Source organism: Cibotium barometz, chromosome 13 (assembly GCF_041138505.1).
Source record: "Cibotium barometz isolate CiBa-2024 chromosome 13, ASM4113850v1, whole genome shotgun sequence".
Taxonomy (NCBI): Eukaryota; Viridiplantae; Streptophyta; class Polypodiopsida; order Cyatheales; family Cibotiaceae; genus Cibotium; species Cibotium barometz.
The window spans coordinates 55,579,697-55,593,433 of NC_141058.1; the positions used below are offsets into that span (position 1 = coordinate 55,579,697).

Consider the following 13,737-nt stretch of genomic DNA (forward strand, 5'->3'; position numbering starts at 1 on the left):
AGAGCCAAATGAAGGGGTTTTCCAAGAAGGAGACCAATCATCGGAAAGACTCTTCTAGTTGATAGAAGAGGGCACCTTTCTCACCTTGTGTTTATACCCAATCATTGTATTCCTACTCTTGTGTAAAACTACAGGCTTTAAGCTAACATTGTAGCCTACGAGGTACCTGTGCATAAGTCATAAACTATGGTTTTCAAAGGGTCAAAGGGAGCCCAAATAAGGAAAAGGTGGAATGGCTAGCCCATGTGAGCCCATGTGGAGGCTAAAAGTAGGCACCTAGAAGAAGAAGTGGGAATAGAAGACAAGTGGGTGCCCACTTCAAGGGAGGTGGTGCTCAAATCTAGAAAAGATTAGGGGATGCTTAAGCAAGCTTATGGACCATGATTAATGGCTAAAGGAGATATACTAAAGCCTATAAAAAAGCACTCTATCGAATGGATCAAATATATTAGCTTTTGAGCTGAACATCTTGCCTTGTCATTATGCTTCACTTTTGTCATTAGCATTATCATTAGTATTAATCTCTTTCTTGCTTTCTGGCATGCTAAGATGATGAGTTTAATTCATTTCTACACACCCTAATCAACTCTAGATGCAAATCTCAAGTGATATGAGCTCCCTTGAAGTTCCTTGGAAGAGGCAAGTCAATAATGACCTTGATCTTAGCCTCTATTGAAAACCTATATATCAAGTATGTTCAAGGGGTATGTTGAAAATCTATTAGCCCTTGAGTATTTAAAGCATCGAGAGAAGTGGTGCCCACTTTGACTCCATATCATGTACATCCACACTCACTCCTCTTGGGAGGCCTTGGTATCCTTTTCCACTCACCTTTTGAAAACTATGGGTATGCTTCCATATCAGTTTGCGAATGACACTCTCCTTCTCCCAAATTCAGATTGGCCCAGCTTTGTCCGGCCGGAAGCTGCTTTTCAATCAAAATGAAATGAAAACTATCCTTATTTTTGGATCTGCTATTTAAAGCAAGGGAACCAGAACCCTAAACCCTTGCCCTTCGTTTGTCTGGTGCAACAGAAAGCCCAAGGAAGTGCCGCGAGTCTGCGACTTACTGTGTGCAACTGGTTTTTTTCCGCCTGTGTTGCCATGAATTTTAACAACATGCGTAATCCGAGGGTCCCCAACGCGGGGCCCCTGTTGAACATTGCCAAAGTCGCGGTGCTGGGCGGCGTGGGTCTCTACGCAGCTGCTAACAGTCTCTACAACGTCGAAGGAGGTCACCGCGCCATCGTCTTCAATCGAATCGAGGGCATCCGTGATAAGGTCCGTCTTTGATTAGGTGAATAGATTCTCTGAATGGTGTTAATCAGGCTAATGAGGGTTAGTTATGGTTAACAGCTCTGTCTGAGGAGTGTTAGGTTATCTGACTAGCCTTTCTGTTAAGGGTTAATTGGACGGTCGACTAGGGGTAACGTCTCTGAATAGTTTCACTTGACTAGGTGTGATTAGGGCTAGTTTTTGTCACTAGCGCATCCCATGGGAAGGTTGGGTTTTTTGTTGAGTGTTTTCTCTGATTATTGTTAATGTTGTATATGGGGTGGGAATAATGTATGATCAGCTATGTCAGAACTTGCTGCACTACTGAATTTGAAGATACATGTACAACTGCTGGGAAAACATCTGCATTTTTGAAGTTTTACTGAATTTGAAGATACATGTACAACTGCTGGGCAAACATCTGCATTTTTTAAGTTTTTGGAAGTTTATCAGATGTGGCCTTCCTGACTATCATTTTCAATCATTTATGTTGAAAGCTTTATTTGAGGAATTTAATGATGGAAGATTTCACCAAGGAGTTTTACCGGTATAGGCTTTGTGAGGGAGTTCAATAATGTAAGCTTTGGTTAAGTAGTTCATTGATGCAAAGAAAGGAACGTGTAAGATATTTTGCGATGTAAACTTTAGCTGAAGATCTCTTTGATGTACGGTTTACAACCATAGTTTTTTCCATACGGGACCATACGGCAAACGCATACGTGTACGGAAGTATGATTGGAGTATGGTTCAGCCCCTGGGGCTGAACCATACGTGACCCTAATTTCCATGAAAAAAGACAAGAAAATATACAATTTAATTTGCACACATTTAAACTTCAGAGACACTTTAGTACTTCCAAATTCCAATTTCCAAGTTCAAACTTCCAAGTTCCAACTGGTTACTGATGTTCAAAGTTCAAAGTTCAACTTCAAAGTTCAAACAGTTCAACATGAATTTTGAAATAGTAGCTACAGCCTACTAGCTACAACAAAAATATGAAACTTCAAAGAAATAGCTACAGGGCCCAGGCTACAGCCTAGGTCCTAGGGCCCACACCAAAACATCAATGATCAAACACCAAAATGCATCACAAATGATGACTCATAAAGTAGCTGTAGCCTGCCCAGTGCCCAGTGCCCAGTGCCACTGGCTAGCATGTTCAAGTCTCAGGCTGCAGCCTTCATGTCACACACATGATGCATCCTCATCATCCACATACTGAAGGCTAGTCATCCTCATCCTCATCAATGCCAGCAACTTCCTCTTCCTCCTCATCCTCATCCTCCTTATCCTCATCATCCTCAACAGAGTCTTCACTAACATCCTCGGTTGTTGCTTCCTCACAAGGAGAAGCACATGTGCCCTGCGAGAGCACTCGAAGAGCCAATTGCTGCAATTTTGGTGTGTGCCCCAAATGTCTCCCACCATTTCACCCCTTGATGCATCCTCTTTTGATCCTTTGCAATGGCACGAGCAAATGTGCCTGCCATTTACTTATAAATATCCAGCTCATCACATAATATGCCCTGCTTTTCAACATCAAACTTTGTGAATCGTTCCATAACATCCATCAGCCCATCATGTACCTCCTCGTCAGAATCAGGATTTTTCTCTCTCCAAATAGGATGGAGAACAAAAGCAGCTGCATGCAATGGAGAGTGCATCATATCCCACCTATTAACACACAAGGCTTTGATGTCTGCCAACTTAGAGGACTCAACCCCTTCTACACTTTGTATCTTCTCCACCATTCGATCAGTAAGCTCATACACAAGCCCCATGGTGGCCCCTTCCCTGTCAGCAAGGCGAAGGATCTTCAAAATAGGTGCACAAATCTTCACAATGACCCTAGCATCCTGCCAAAATGAAGAGCCCAAAACAATAGAAGACACCTCTTGTGCTTTCACAGTGCGTGACACCTTCTTCCTGCAATATTCATCACTGACAAGCATGCGGCGCAATCCATTGTATACCCTCTCATCCAACAAGTTTGCTAACATGATAAACATGTAGGCAAACCGAGTCTGTGCAGGTTTCACCAATTCCTTTTTGCTGAAAATCCTATACAATGCCAACACAGTGTGCTTCCGTGTAACAAATGTCACAACCTTAGTGGCATGTGCCAACACTGGCTTCACCCATGCAAGCTGTCCAATGTCCTCAAATAGGAGGTCAAGGCAATGGCATGTACACCTAGTGTAGAAAATATGGGGCCACTCTTGCTCCACTAATTCTCCTGCTCGCACACAATTAGAGGCATTGTCCATACATACCTGCACCACATTATCAGGGCCAACAACTTGAATTGCACCCTTCAATATCTCAAAAATGTACTCCCGTGACTTGTACTGCCCACTTGTATCCACTGCCTTCAAAAACACAGAGCCATATATGCATGACACCATCACATTGATGATAGGCCGACATCGAGTGTCAGACCAACCATCACACACAATGCTGCAACCATATTTTTTCCACTTCTCTTGAAGGTCTAGCAACTCCTGCTCTATGCAAACCACTTCATTATTTAACTCCGTAGTACGCAAAGCTCTGTATGTTGGAGGCTTAAAGGTAGGTCCAACTTTCCCAATCGCCTGAACCATGTCCAAAAGATAAGGACTCCTCACCTTCCAATGAGGAATGTCCTCTGCAAAGAAAAAACGACGGAGAGCAATGTATGCATCTTTTCTTGCCTGTGACTCCCATGCTGCAGCCAAAGCTCCCTTGGACACCTTTTGTTTCTTTTGCAAAGGCTGACCTGATGATGCACTTGCACTTGCAGCCCCCAAATCAACAAATTCTGCCCCCTCTGCATCAATATTTACATAACTAGCAGCCCCCAAATCAGCCACCTTTGCATCAACCATTGCTTTCAAATCAATCACCTCCGCCTTTGCATGCAACCTTCGGCAAGCATCTCTGACATTTTGGGGTGGATTGGTACACTTGTCAACCCCCAAGCCTGACAACCCAAGCATGTGCGCCCTTATACGGAGCGGTCCTCCATCCCATTGATGCGGGCAATACTTGCATTTGCATGTGTATTGTCCCTTTCCCAAGGGCTTGACTGCGTCCACAAACTCCCATTCAGCTCCACGCTTTCTTCCCATTTGGGCAAGTGAAGATTGTGGTCTGGAGTCCTGGACTCTGTATGCACAAAGAGAGGACAATTGAGTCAAGAAACAAATCAACTTCGATAGAAATTATAGAATATGAAGGCTGAAATCATGAACATTGAAATGTAGAGAACTTGAAAGTTAAAAGTTGAGGGAGACACAGTCACACAGACAGAGAATTCTCTGTAGAGTCCCGAGACAGTTTGGGAGGTTTGGGCAAGGACGTGCTATTGCGTTTGACAGTCATAAGAACTTTGCAATTCAAGGAAGATACCCGGTATATGACAAGGAATTTTTGGCTAGGGACCAGCCCGCGTGCGTGGGAGTTGTGGTTGCAACTTGCAACGTGCAAGGAGCTGCGTTTCAACGCACGTCTCCTTCAACTTCCAAGCCTTCAGCTTTGGTGATTGCCCATGGGAAGGATGATGAGAGGGCCAGCCACCAACACGCACTTGCCTGAAGAATGAGGACTTGGATAGTAGGACCGTAGGAGGTGGAGGCTGTGGCTGCAGCCTGCAAGGCTGCAACTTCAATTGTCGAGAGCGGCACCTTTGTCGAGAAGCGCACCCACAGATGACAGCGACACGACGTACGACTCCAGCCAGAATTGTTTAACACAACTTTATCGGGCACGTCGTTTTTTTCCCCAAAAAAGGCCACGTCTGAAACTGTTTTCCATACGCGTATGATATCCAACGTATCATACGTCTGGAATCTTCAATCGAACGCGTCCGGTTCCAACTATGTTTACAACACTTTGGATATGGAGTTTGTATTTGTAAAGATTTGGTCAAGGAGTTTATAGATGTAAGGTGTTTTACGATGTAAGCTGGAGTTAGTATATGTAAAGATTTAGTCAAGAGTTTCTTGATGTATCTCGACACCAGCTTTGTCCAAAGGAGTTTTAAGGTGTAAGCTTTGGTGAAGGAGTTTAACATTGGTGTCACTGTTGTAGGACTTGCTGCCAAAGTTCCAACAATAATTTTAGAGATTGAGTGCAGTGTTGTGGATCTGCTGTTACCTTGCTGTCCGGGTCTGTACCGGACGTGGGTTCCTTGCCCCAAAGGATAATAAGAAATCTATTTTCAAAGCAGAACTCAATTTCTTTTTTTGACTAGTTTTTGAAGGCCATCATGATGGTTAGTGTATTTTTATGAAGCACTTGCATATATCCACCCTAATTGAGAAATGCACGATTAGAAAACGTTCACAAGAGTCAGAATTGGGTCCACCCTCGCCAGTTGATAGGTTGACTATGTGTGAGACTGTGGTTGTTGATTGAACTTTTTGAACAAGAGGTATTCGGTTCAATCCTAGCTTGTTGCAGCCTATGGATACATATCTCAGGTGAGGGTTGTATTTTGCCTATGGGAAGGCATAGGACTCATAGGTGAAGGTTGTATTCCACCTATGGGAACCTGGGGTCATAGAACTCTCTGCCCCCCCTAACCCTCCAAGATCGGAAAGGCAACAATTGTGACTCATTAGTAGGTAGGATGTGACTCTTTTGGATACAATAATTGGCATGCATGAAGGATGGGAGACATACACCGTTTCACACTTACGGGAAAATCCACCCTAGATGTGGTGTATTTACATGTTGTGTTGACATGCAACGAATCAAAAAATTGGCTAATCTCTCATGACAATAAAATCTTAGTACTCACCATTTTTAATGCACTTTTTGTTATGCCTTGCTCATGACTTCCCATAAGCTTACCGCCAATACCTATGCATCTTAATTGCAAAGTGAAATATGAACCTCCTATAGTATGAGCATAAACTAAGAAAACTGCATTTCTCATTAATAGATTTCCGGCCAATCCTTAACGGCTTGGATCTTTGAGGATCCATTTGTCAAAATACGCAGCGGAGATGATAACAAAATCTGAGACCACAAGAGCAAGTAGAGTGCAGAAAATAGACAGCACAAGAGAAGGAGAGAGAGAGAGGCCTGTAACTCTTCTCTATACACAAGATCTCGCAATGAAAACAAGATACTATACCATGGGGGATCCCGTCTAGAAGAAACAGTAGAAGGACGAGGATTGCAAGATTGGTCACGTCTTTGGTCCTGTCCACGATCCGAACTGCGTGGTTGGAAGGAGTTAGGACGTCGGAACCGAAAAGAGGACGATCCTTCTGATCGGCGAGGTTGTTGAGAATTATTCCATTGAGGATTAGGCCGGGAGTTAGAAGAGCCAGATGACTCTCTACGACTGTCTCGGCTCATACGAGATCCACTGGCTTTCTGAAAGTCATTAGTTCGACCGAAAGAGGCCGAATTTCGAGAATTAATGTCTGCAACACGCTCGGCATATCGTATGGCATCGGCAAGATCGACAGGGTTATATTTTTGGACATCGGCACGCAGTGTGGGGTTAAGCCCTTCAACGAAGGCATGAAGTTCGTCCGCTGGGGACAAAGAATCAATCTCCAGTATCAAGTTGGTGAACTGGGAGATATAAGAGGCCAAGGAACCAGTTTGGTCCAAATGGCGTAAGCGAGTACGGGCTTGGAAATCCGCATTGGCAGGTATGAACTGCTTACGGAGGACCCGCTCGAATTTTTCCCACGTTGTAACCGTTTTTCCAGAGTGCTGTCGTCGTTGCCACCATAATAAAGCAGTGTCTTTGAGAAGGGATACCGCAAAAATCACCTTTTTGGAATCAGAAAGGGTCATGGATTCAAAGTATAACTGCAGTTTGTAGAGCCATTGGTCTAAGATGCGCTTATTGCGCTGACCACCATAAGAGTCAGGGGGTTTAATTTCCAATTTCTTTGTTTTACTGGCTTGTAAAAGACGATAAAGAGTTTTAAGATCGTCACCTTCTACCTCGGAAGGAATGACGTCTTCGTCTGCTGGTACTGTTGCTGAAACATTTGCTGCTGGCACAGAACTTGTGTTGGATTGGCGATCCGTGTGAAGCTGCTGGATCTGAGAGGCCAAGGATGCCATAGACTCTTGGAGTTGCTGGTGGAACTGTTGTTGGAGTTGCTGTAACGCTGACTGCCATTCCGGAGGGGCTGGTATATCAACAGGTTCTGCCATGAGAGGAGATGTTGATGTAGAGGCTTCCAGATGATGAGGCTCAGGGGGTTTTTGTTGCTGATCACGCCGCTGGGCTCTAGTAAGAACCATCGGCTGGAGGGTGCGGCATCTGTAAATCCCGAGAAGGGAGGCTACGTACTGGTGAAGCGGCTATAGACCATCCAGTATAGTAAGGACGATCCTCTGGTACTGGGCTCTCATGAGAGTCTGCAACTGGAGAAGAAGGTACAGGAGTAGGGACAGCTACAGGTGTCAAGGGTGTATACTCCGGTGTAGAGGGGCGCACCGTGAATGAAGATGGATAAATGTCTTCAGAATAAGTGCAATATTCATGAAAGATGATGCTACACTCGGGTAGAATCGCACCCAGATAAGGATGACGCCTGAGCATAAAACAATAGTGATCCAGATCTTGTGCAGAAGTGCGAACACGTATCACCCACACGTCGAATTCTCGGAGGTGAGAAGTCGGTGTGGCTATCTGTATTCGGTAATGAGTGGGCTGGACATAAGGGGGCGCACTCACTGGAACAGGGGCTGGGACTGGTGGAGAAACACGGGTAGGAGAGGGCACTATGGACTGAGAGGGTGTATCCTGTAAATAACTGAAGTCATAGGTTTCCTCTGCCATAAGCCGTGATCCCTTTAAAAAAAAAGGTATTGGCCCCGGAAGAGTGGAGAGCCCAAAAAGAATAAATGGCAGGTTGCTGATATGTTAATACTCCACTTGAGGTGAAATATGTATACCCAAGAAGATGGAAAGATCACACCTGAAGTAGGTTGCCATAGTATTGTTGGAGAGGAAGCACCAAGGTAGCCGTCACACCGCGGAGAACACCATCATAGACCGCAGGTGGGTTTTTTTTTTTTGAAATGTGTTGATTGCTGGTCGTGAGGTGCTCCTTTGAATTTTTTTTTTTGGTTTTAATAATCGCTGGCCGGCGGCTTCACGTCGGGTTCTCCCATTCTTTTTTTTTTGTATGCGCTGGTCGGCGGCTGGGTTTCCTTGCGCTGGCGCTGGCCGTTAGGTGCTGGCTGCTTTACGTGGCTGGTAAAGCCACGTGTAATAAGGCTTAGTATAAGCCTTAAATCATAAGGCTATTGGTTTTATTGTTTTTTTATGTGAAACGTTGCGTTTTTTTAAAAAAAACGTGAAGAGGTAAGATCGAAGGGTGGCGACCCTGCGTGGAGAGAAATGCAGCCCGAAAAGATGCGATGAGGCCTCCAGTAGAACACAGGCATACTACAAGCACTTTGATGTGAATTTCTGCTTCTCTGCTTCTCTGATTCCATCGTTTTTTTTTGATAGAAAATTGGGAAAATGCTTAATCAAGCAAAATTGGCAAAATTGGGTAGAATTAAATGGGGCATTCTCTCCTGCTCTTCCATTCAACACTTGCTACACCCAATTTTAGGGTTTGGGCAGGCTGATTTTAGGGTTAGGGTTTGGACTGATTTTAGGGTTAGGGTTTGGGCATCTCACAGGGCGGAAAAAAGTTTGCTCTGATACCACTGTAAAGCTTTTATAGCTTTATTAACATGATTAAGACTTAATTAACAAACATAAGACAAATGCTGATAGAAAGATTGAGATTGTTTGCATTGAGACAAGGGCCTTTCTTAAATAGAGGCCGAAAGGTTACAAGTGAAGAGACACATCCCTGGGAAGGGGTGTGGCTCTTGAGTCAACGGTTATGTCCTTTGGACTTAGGGGTGTGCCTTTTAATGAATAGACATGTCCTTTGATAGTGACCCATGTGTAAGGGTGTGACCCTTCACAGGTGTCCTTTCAGTTAATAAGGGATTAATGAATAATTAAGGAGAGATTAAGAGAGTTAGTCACAATCGTGACAAATTGTCAGTTGCACAGTCATCAAACATGAAGAGTGCGGGCTGATCCTTGATTTGCCCCCAAGCCTTGCAAACCATACGCTCTTTTGCATCATGACCTGTATTTCCTTGCACATCAGGAATTGCATGTACATTAGCTTTGGTGTGCTTGTCCTCGTGCTTTGATTTGCGATCTGGGCATTGCCGAAACATGTGGTCTTTGCTACTACAAGAAAAGCATTTTCCATCCTTGGCATATTGCTCTCTTTGCTCCGGGGTTAAGCCGAATTTGTTCTTTCTTGGGCCCTGTTCTTTAGATGTGTTATTTTCAGCTTTACCACCCTTGTAGGGCTCCCGGAAGTTCTTTTTAGGTGGCTGTCCACCCTTTTGCTGATTTGGGACAGCCTTGTCCTTCCCCTTGGAACCTCCTTGATCCTACTTGATCTTGAGTACCAATTGCTCCGTAGCAAGGGCAGAAGCTGTGAGTTGTTGCAACGTATGTTTCGGGTGCAATTCAATACCCGATCTATATGCTGGTTGCAGTCCAGAACGAAACTTCCTCTTTCTTTCATCTTCAGTGATTTGCATGAAGGGAGTCACTTCCAGCAACACTTTCTAGAATTTGTTAACATACTGTTGCACACTCTCATTATCTTTTTGTTCCAGCCTGTCCCACTTTTGAGTGAGAGTTTGCTCTGCATTGGGTGGCAAGAACTGAGCATAAAATCTATCTTTGAATTCCTTCCAAGTAGAAATGGGATCCTTGGTGATCTTTTCAGTGATCCACCAATGGGCAGCAGTCCCTTTTAAAAACATGCTAGCATGGCGCACCTTTGACTTTTCTGTGAAATCCTCATCGCTAAAAGCAATGTCGAACTGTGCCACAAATGCTAACACCTTAGAAGCATCATGTTCACCATGAAAAACATCAAATTTGACAGATTTATCACCTGCTTTGAATTCCTTGAGCTTCCTGGCATGAGGCTCATGGTCTTCTCTTTTTCTTTTCCCCTTATCCAACGGGGTAGCCCTGTCTGCATGGGCTCCATGGGCCGTCATAGAAGCTTCATGGGGCACGGTGGCATGTGCTCCACGAACTCGAAACTCAGATGCATGTGACTTACCTGCATATGGCATGGTCTCTCCATGAGACAACTCAGAAGGCAAAATTTTTCTGGAAGTAGACCTGTCACCATGAGATACATGTCTTGCATGCATGTGACTTTCATGCCCTCCATGAGCACTGGCATACATATATCTATCAGGCTTTGTGCCTTGTGGAGAGGATGCATGTCGAGAGGTGACTGTCACCTCTTCCTTTTGCATAAAAGATTTCAGCCTTTGAGATGCGGGATCTCCATGCTTCAAACGAGGTGGATTTCTAAATTTCAGCTCTCCGTCATCCCCCTCTTTGATATCACCTTTGCGAAGGAGATAGGCAAGTGCCAACTCCCTTGGTTTCTTGCCCACTTCACGAGCCATTGATTCAAAAGTTACATCTACCATAGCATCAGCCTTCCTGGCTTCAATAGCACTTTGTAGATGGGGATCTTCATGTAAAAACTTTAACTCTTGCTCTTGAGCTTGCAAAAGTTTTCTCATATGTTCCATTTCAGCCCTCATAGCATCAGGCTCTTGTTCAAGCATAACTGTCTTTCCTGGAGACAGTTGACCCTTTGATTCACTATCAATAACCCTTTCAAGGGGCTTGTGTCTACCTCGCAGGGCATCAGACCCACGAGAGGCACTAGATGGACCCCTCGAATTTGGTACTTCCAAAGGGTTGCCTTGGCTGTCCATTGTGTTTAAAGTTTGCTAAAAGTGGGATGTCCAGTACACATGTTCGTTTCCCCACTAGGAAGAGGGAAACAACCGTGCTCTGATACCAATGAAACCGATCCCGTCAAGTGGGAAAGACTCCGTTGGACACCCACACGCTTAATAGCACAACTTTAAAACCACAAATTTGAAATGGACAACTTAATACAACTTGAAATTGAAATGAAATGAAATGGAAAGATGGACACCAGCACTGGGGCCGGAACGGGCTGACCCCCCCCTCAATATATGATATATTTATTGGGAGTATTTAATAAATACAATGCTCCATGGGTTCCAAGAACCAGATAATGTCCATGTACATATGAAAACAGTACCAAACAAATAGGCTCGAATTTCGATGTAGAAGCTCGAAACAGAACGACCACTAGTGTGGTCCAATCTCTACGGTCCTGTGCTTTCACTGGACTCCGCGGAGAGCGCCTCACTGGTGTTCCGAGACCACGCACAGACAGGCGCTCTCGTACTAACGCATGGCTCTCCCGATCTCCGCACCTTTGGACCGAGGTTCGCCAATATAGCTTGGACAACCCGGCACCGAACGGGTGTTGGCCGAGCGGGATGAATCCCTTATCAGATTTAAACATAGAATACTTTATTGAAATCTGAAATTCACTTACTTGTAGAGGATTGATGGAAGAAATAGTTGCCTTGTGTAGAACTATCAAGACAAGCACCACCACAAAGGGGTACAGCCGCCTGCTGTGAGAGAAGAAGCATCCACTTGCAAGGGAGGATAGAGACCTGGCTGCTGTGTGGAGGAGCAGCCTGTTATGAAGAGAGTGTACACCACCGTTGTTTGCAAGAGAAAAGGGTTTTGCTGACTGGAAACAGGCGCACAGCCACCACAGCCGTCAGTTGATGAAGCCGGTTGATGGATGATAGGCGCCTGACTGGAAAACAGGCGCACAGCCACCACAGCTGACAGTTTGTGTAGCCGGTTGATGGATGGTAGGCGCCTAACTGCAGCCTGCGCAGCCTGTGATGATGCAGCCGCCTGGAAGGGTGTATGCGCAGCAGTGCAGTGAGAGATGGCAGCCGCCTGCAGTGCAGTTGCAGCCAGCCGCCTGGGGACAGAGTACGTGCAGTAGTAAAGGGAGAGATGGCAGCCGCCTGTAGTGTAGTTGCAGCCAGCCGCCTGGGGAGAGTAGTCGCCTGTAGTCAGTGAACTCCTGCTGCAGGTACAGTCACCTGTACGGAAGATAGTGCAACCCGTGAGCAGTCCGTGCAGAAGTGCTGAGGGGTTTGCCCGAGTACAGGCGCAGCCTGAAGGAGCAAAGAGTTGAAGCGCCGGTTGTCTCACGTAACAGGGGAAAGCGGAGATGATGCACGCTTGATGGAGAGAGCTTTTTTTAAATAAATTAATGTGGAGTTTACTCCACGCTTGCATGTGGGTGGGGAGTTTGGGTAGGTGACCATGCCCACCTCCACACTCACTTAAAGTGGGGCTCCCCACCTTGGCCCCTGGGTGCCCAAAGTGGTGCCCACATTTAAATGAATGTGAACACTTAACCTTATAAAACAAAGGGGTTAGAATAAAATATTAAAAACAACATGTGTAACATACTTACCACCTGTTCACATGCACCAAGACTCGTCAGAATACAGAGCAGAGGACTCACTGGCAGGCGTCCCCGCTCAGTAAGTAACACGTCAAGCAGGCAAACACACAAATACATGTCATGCGGAAACAGTTTCAAACATGCAAATCATGTGTGCATGTGCAAATAGTAACATGGACATATCTCCCGTTCATGGAACAAGTACAAAATATCTGTCGGCACAAAATTGGCACGACATAAAAAACATAAAAACCTGGAGTGACAGTCCCATAGGTAAGGCACAGTTCCAGGCACGAGTCTCCCTATGGTGTGACAGTCCCATAGGCAAAACACGGCACGAATACTGGCTCTCCCATGGCGTGACAATCCCATGGGTCGAACACAGTCCAGGTCATACACGGGTGGCACTGGTCTGGCTCCCGTCCATACGACACCATCCTGCTAACACACGGGTGGCACCAATCTGGCTCCCGTCCATGTCAGCAAAATACTGGCCTCTTCACATGAGACACCGGCCTGGCCTCAACAAGTGAACGAGACGCAAAAACTGGAGATGGACCAAATGGTCGGCCAATTGGTGACAATCAGCCTGCCTAGTTCCAAGCTTCCCCAAGCCTCGAAACAAGTCTTGCATGTGTGTAGCACACAGTAGATACGCACTGTGCACATGACATATTCATTCTCCTCCAGGTATTGTCCTTCTTTCTCCTAAGCAACACAGGTGCACCCCAAGGTGATTTACTTGGATGGATCTGGCTCATCCTCAAATAATCTGCGAGTTGTTTAGCCAACTCATCTTCCTCAGCTTGGCTCATCCTATAAGGTGGAATACTCACAGGATGAGCACCAAGGATCAAGTCAATACGATGATCGACTGCGCGTTCAGGTAGTAAACCCGATGACAGTTCCTTTTAGGAAATACATCTCGAAACGAATCTTCTGTAATTCTTTGCTTTCAAACACACTCAATTCATTTACATCCATGGAAGGGATGAGAAAAGAAGAAAGTGGAATCAATACACAATGGAAAGCAGTATACAAAGAAGAATTCATTATATTTCCA

The 13,737-nt window shown here is 45.3% G+C and overlaps 1 protein-coding gene across 1 annotated transcript in view; it reads left to right on the top strand.

The window, feature by feature from the left end:
* The first annotated feature begins 829 nt into the window (after positions 1 to 829).
* LOC147632868 (prohibitin-1, mitochondrial-like) overlaps positions 830 to 13,737 on the top strand; it is a 28,130-nt gene continuing 15,222 nt past the window's right edge. Inside the window, exon 1 of the mRNA XM_086807759.1 lies at positions 830 to 1,281. Coding sequence (XP_086663885.1) covers positions 1,105 to 1,281 — 177 coding nt within the window. The 5' untranslated portion in view covers positions 830 to 1,104. The remainder of the gene's footprint in view (positions 1,282 to 13,737) is intronic.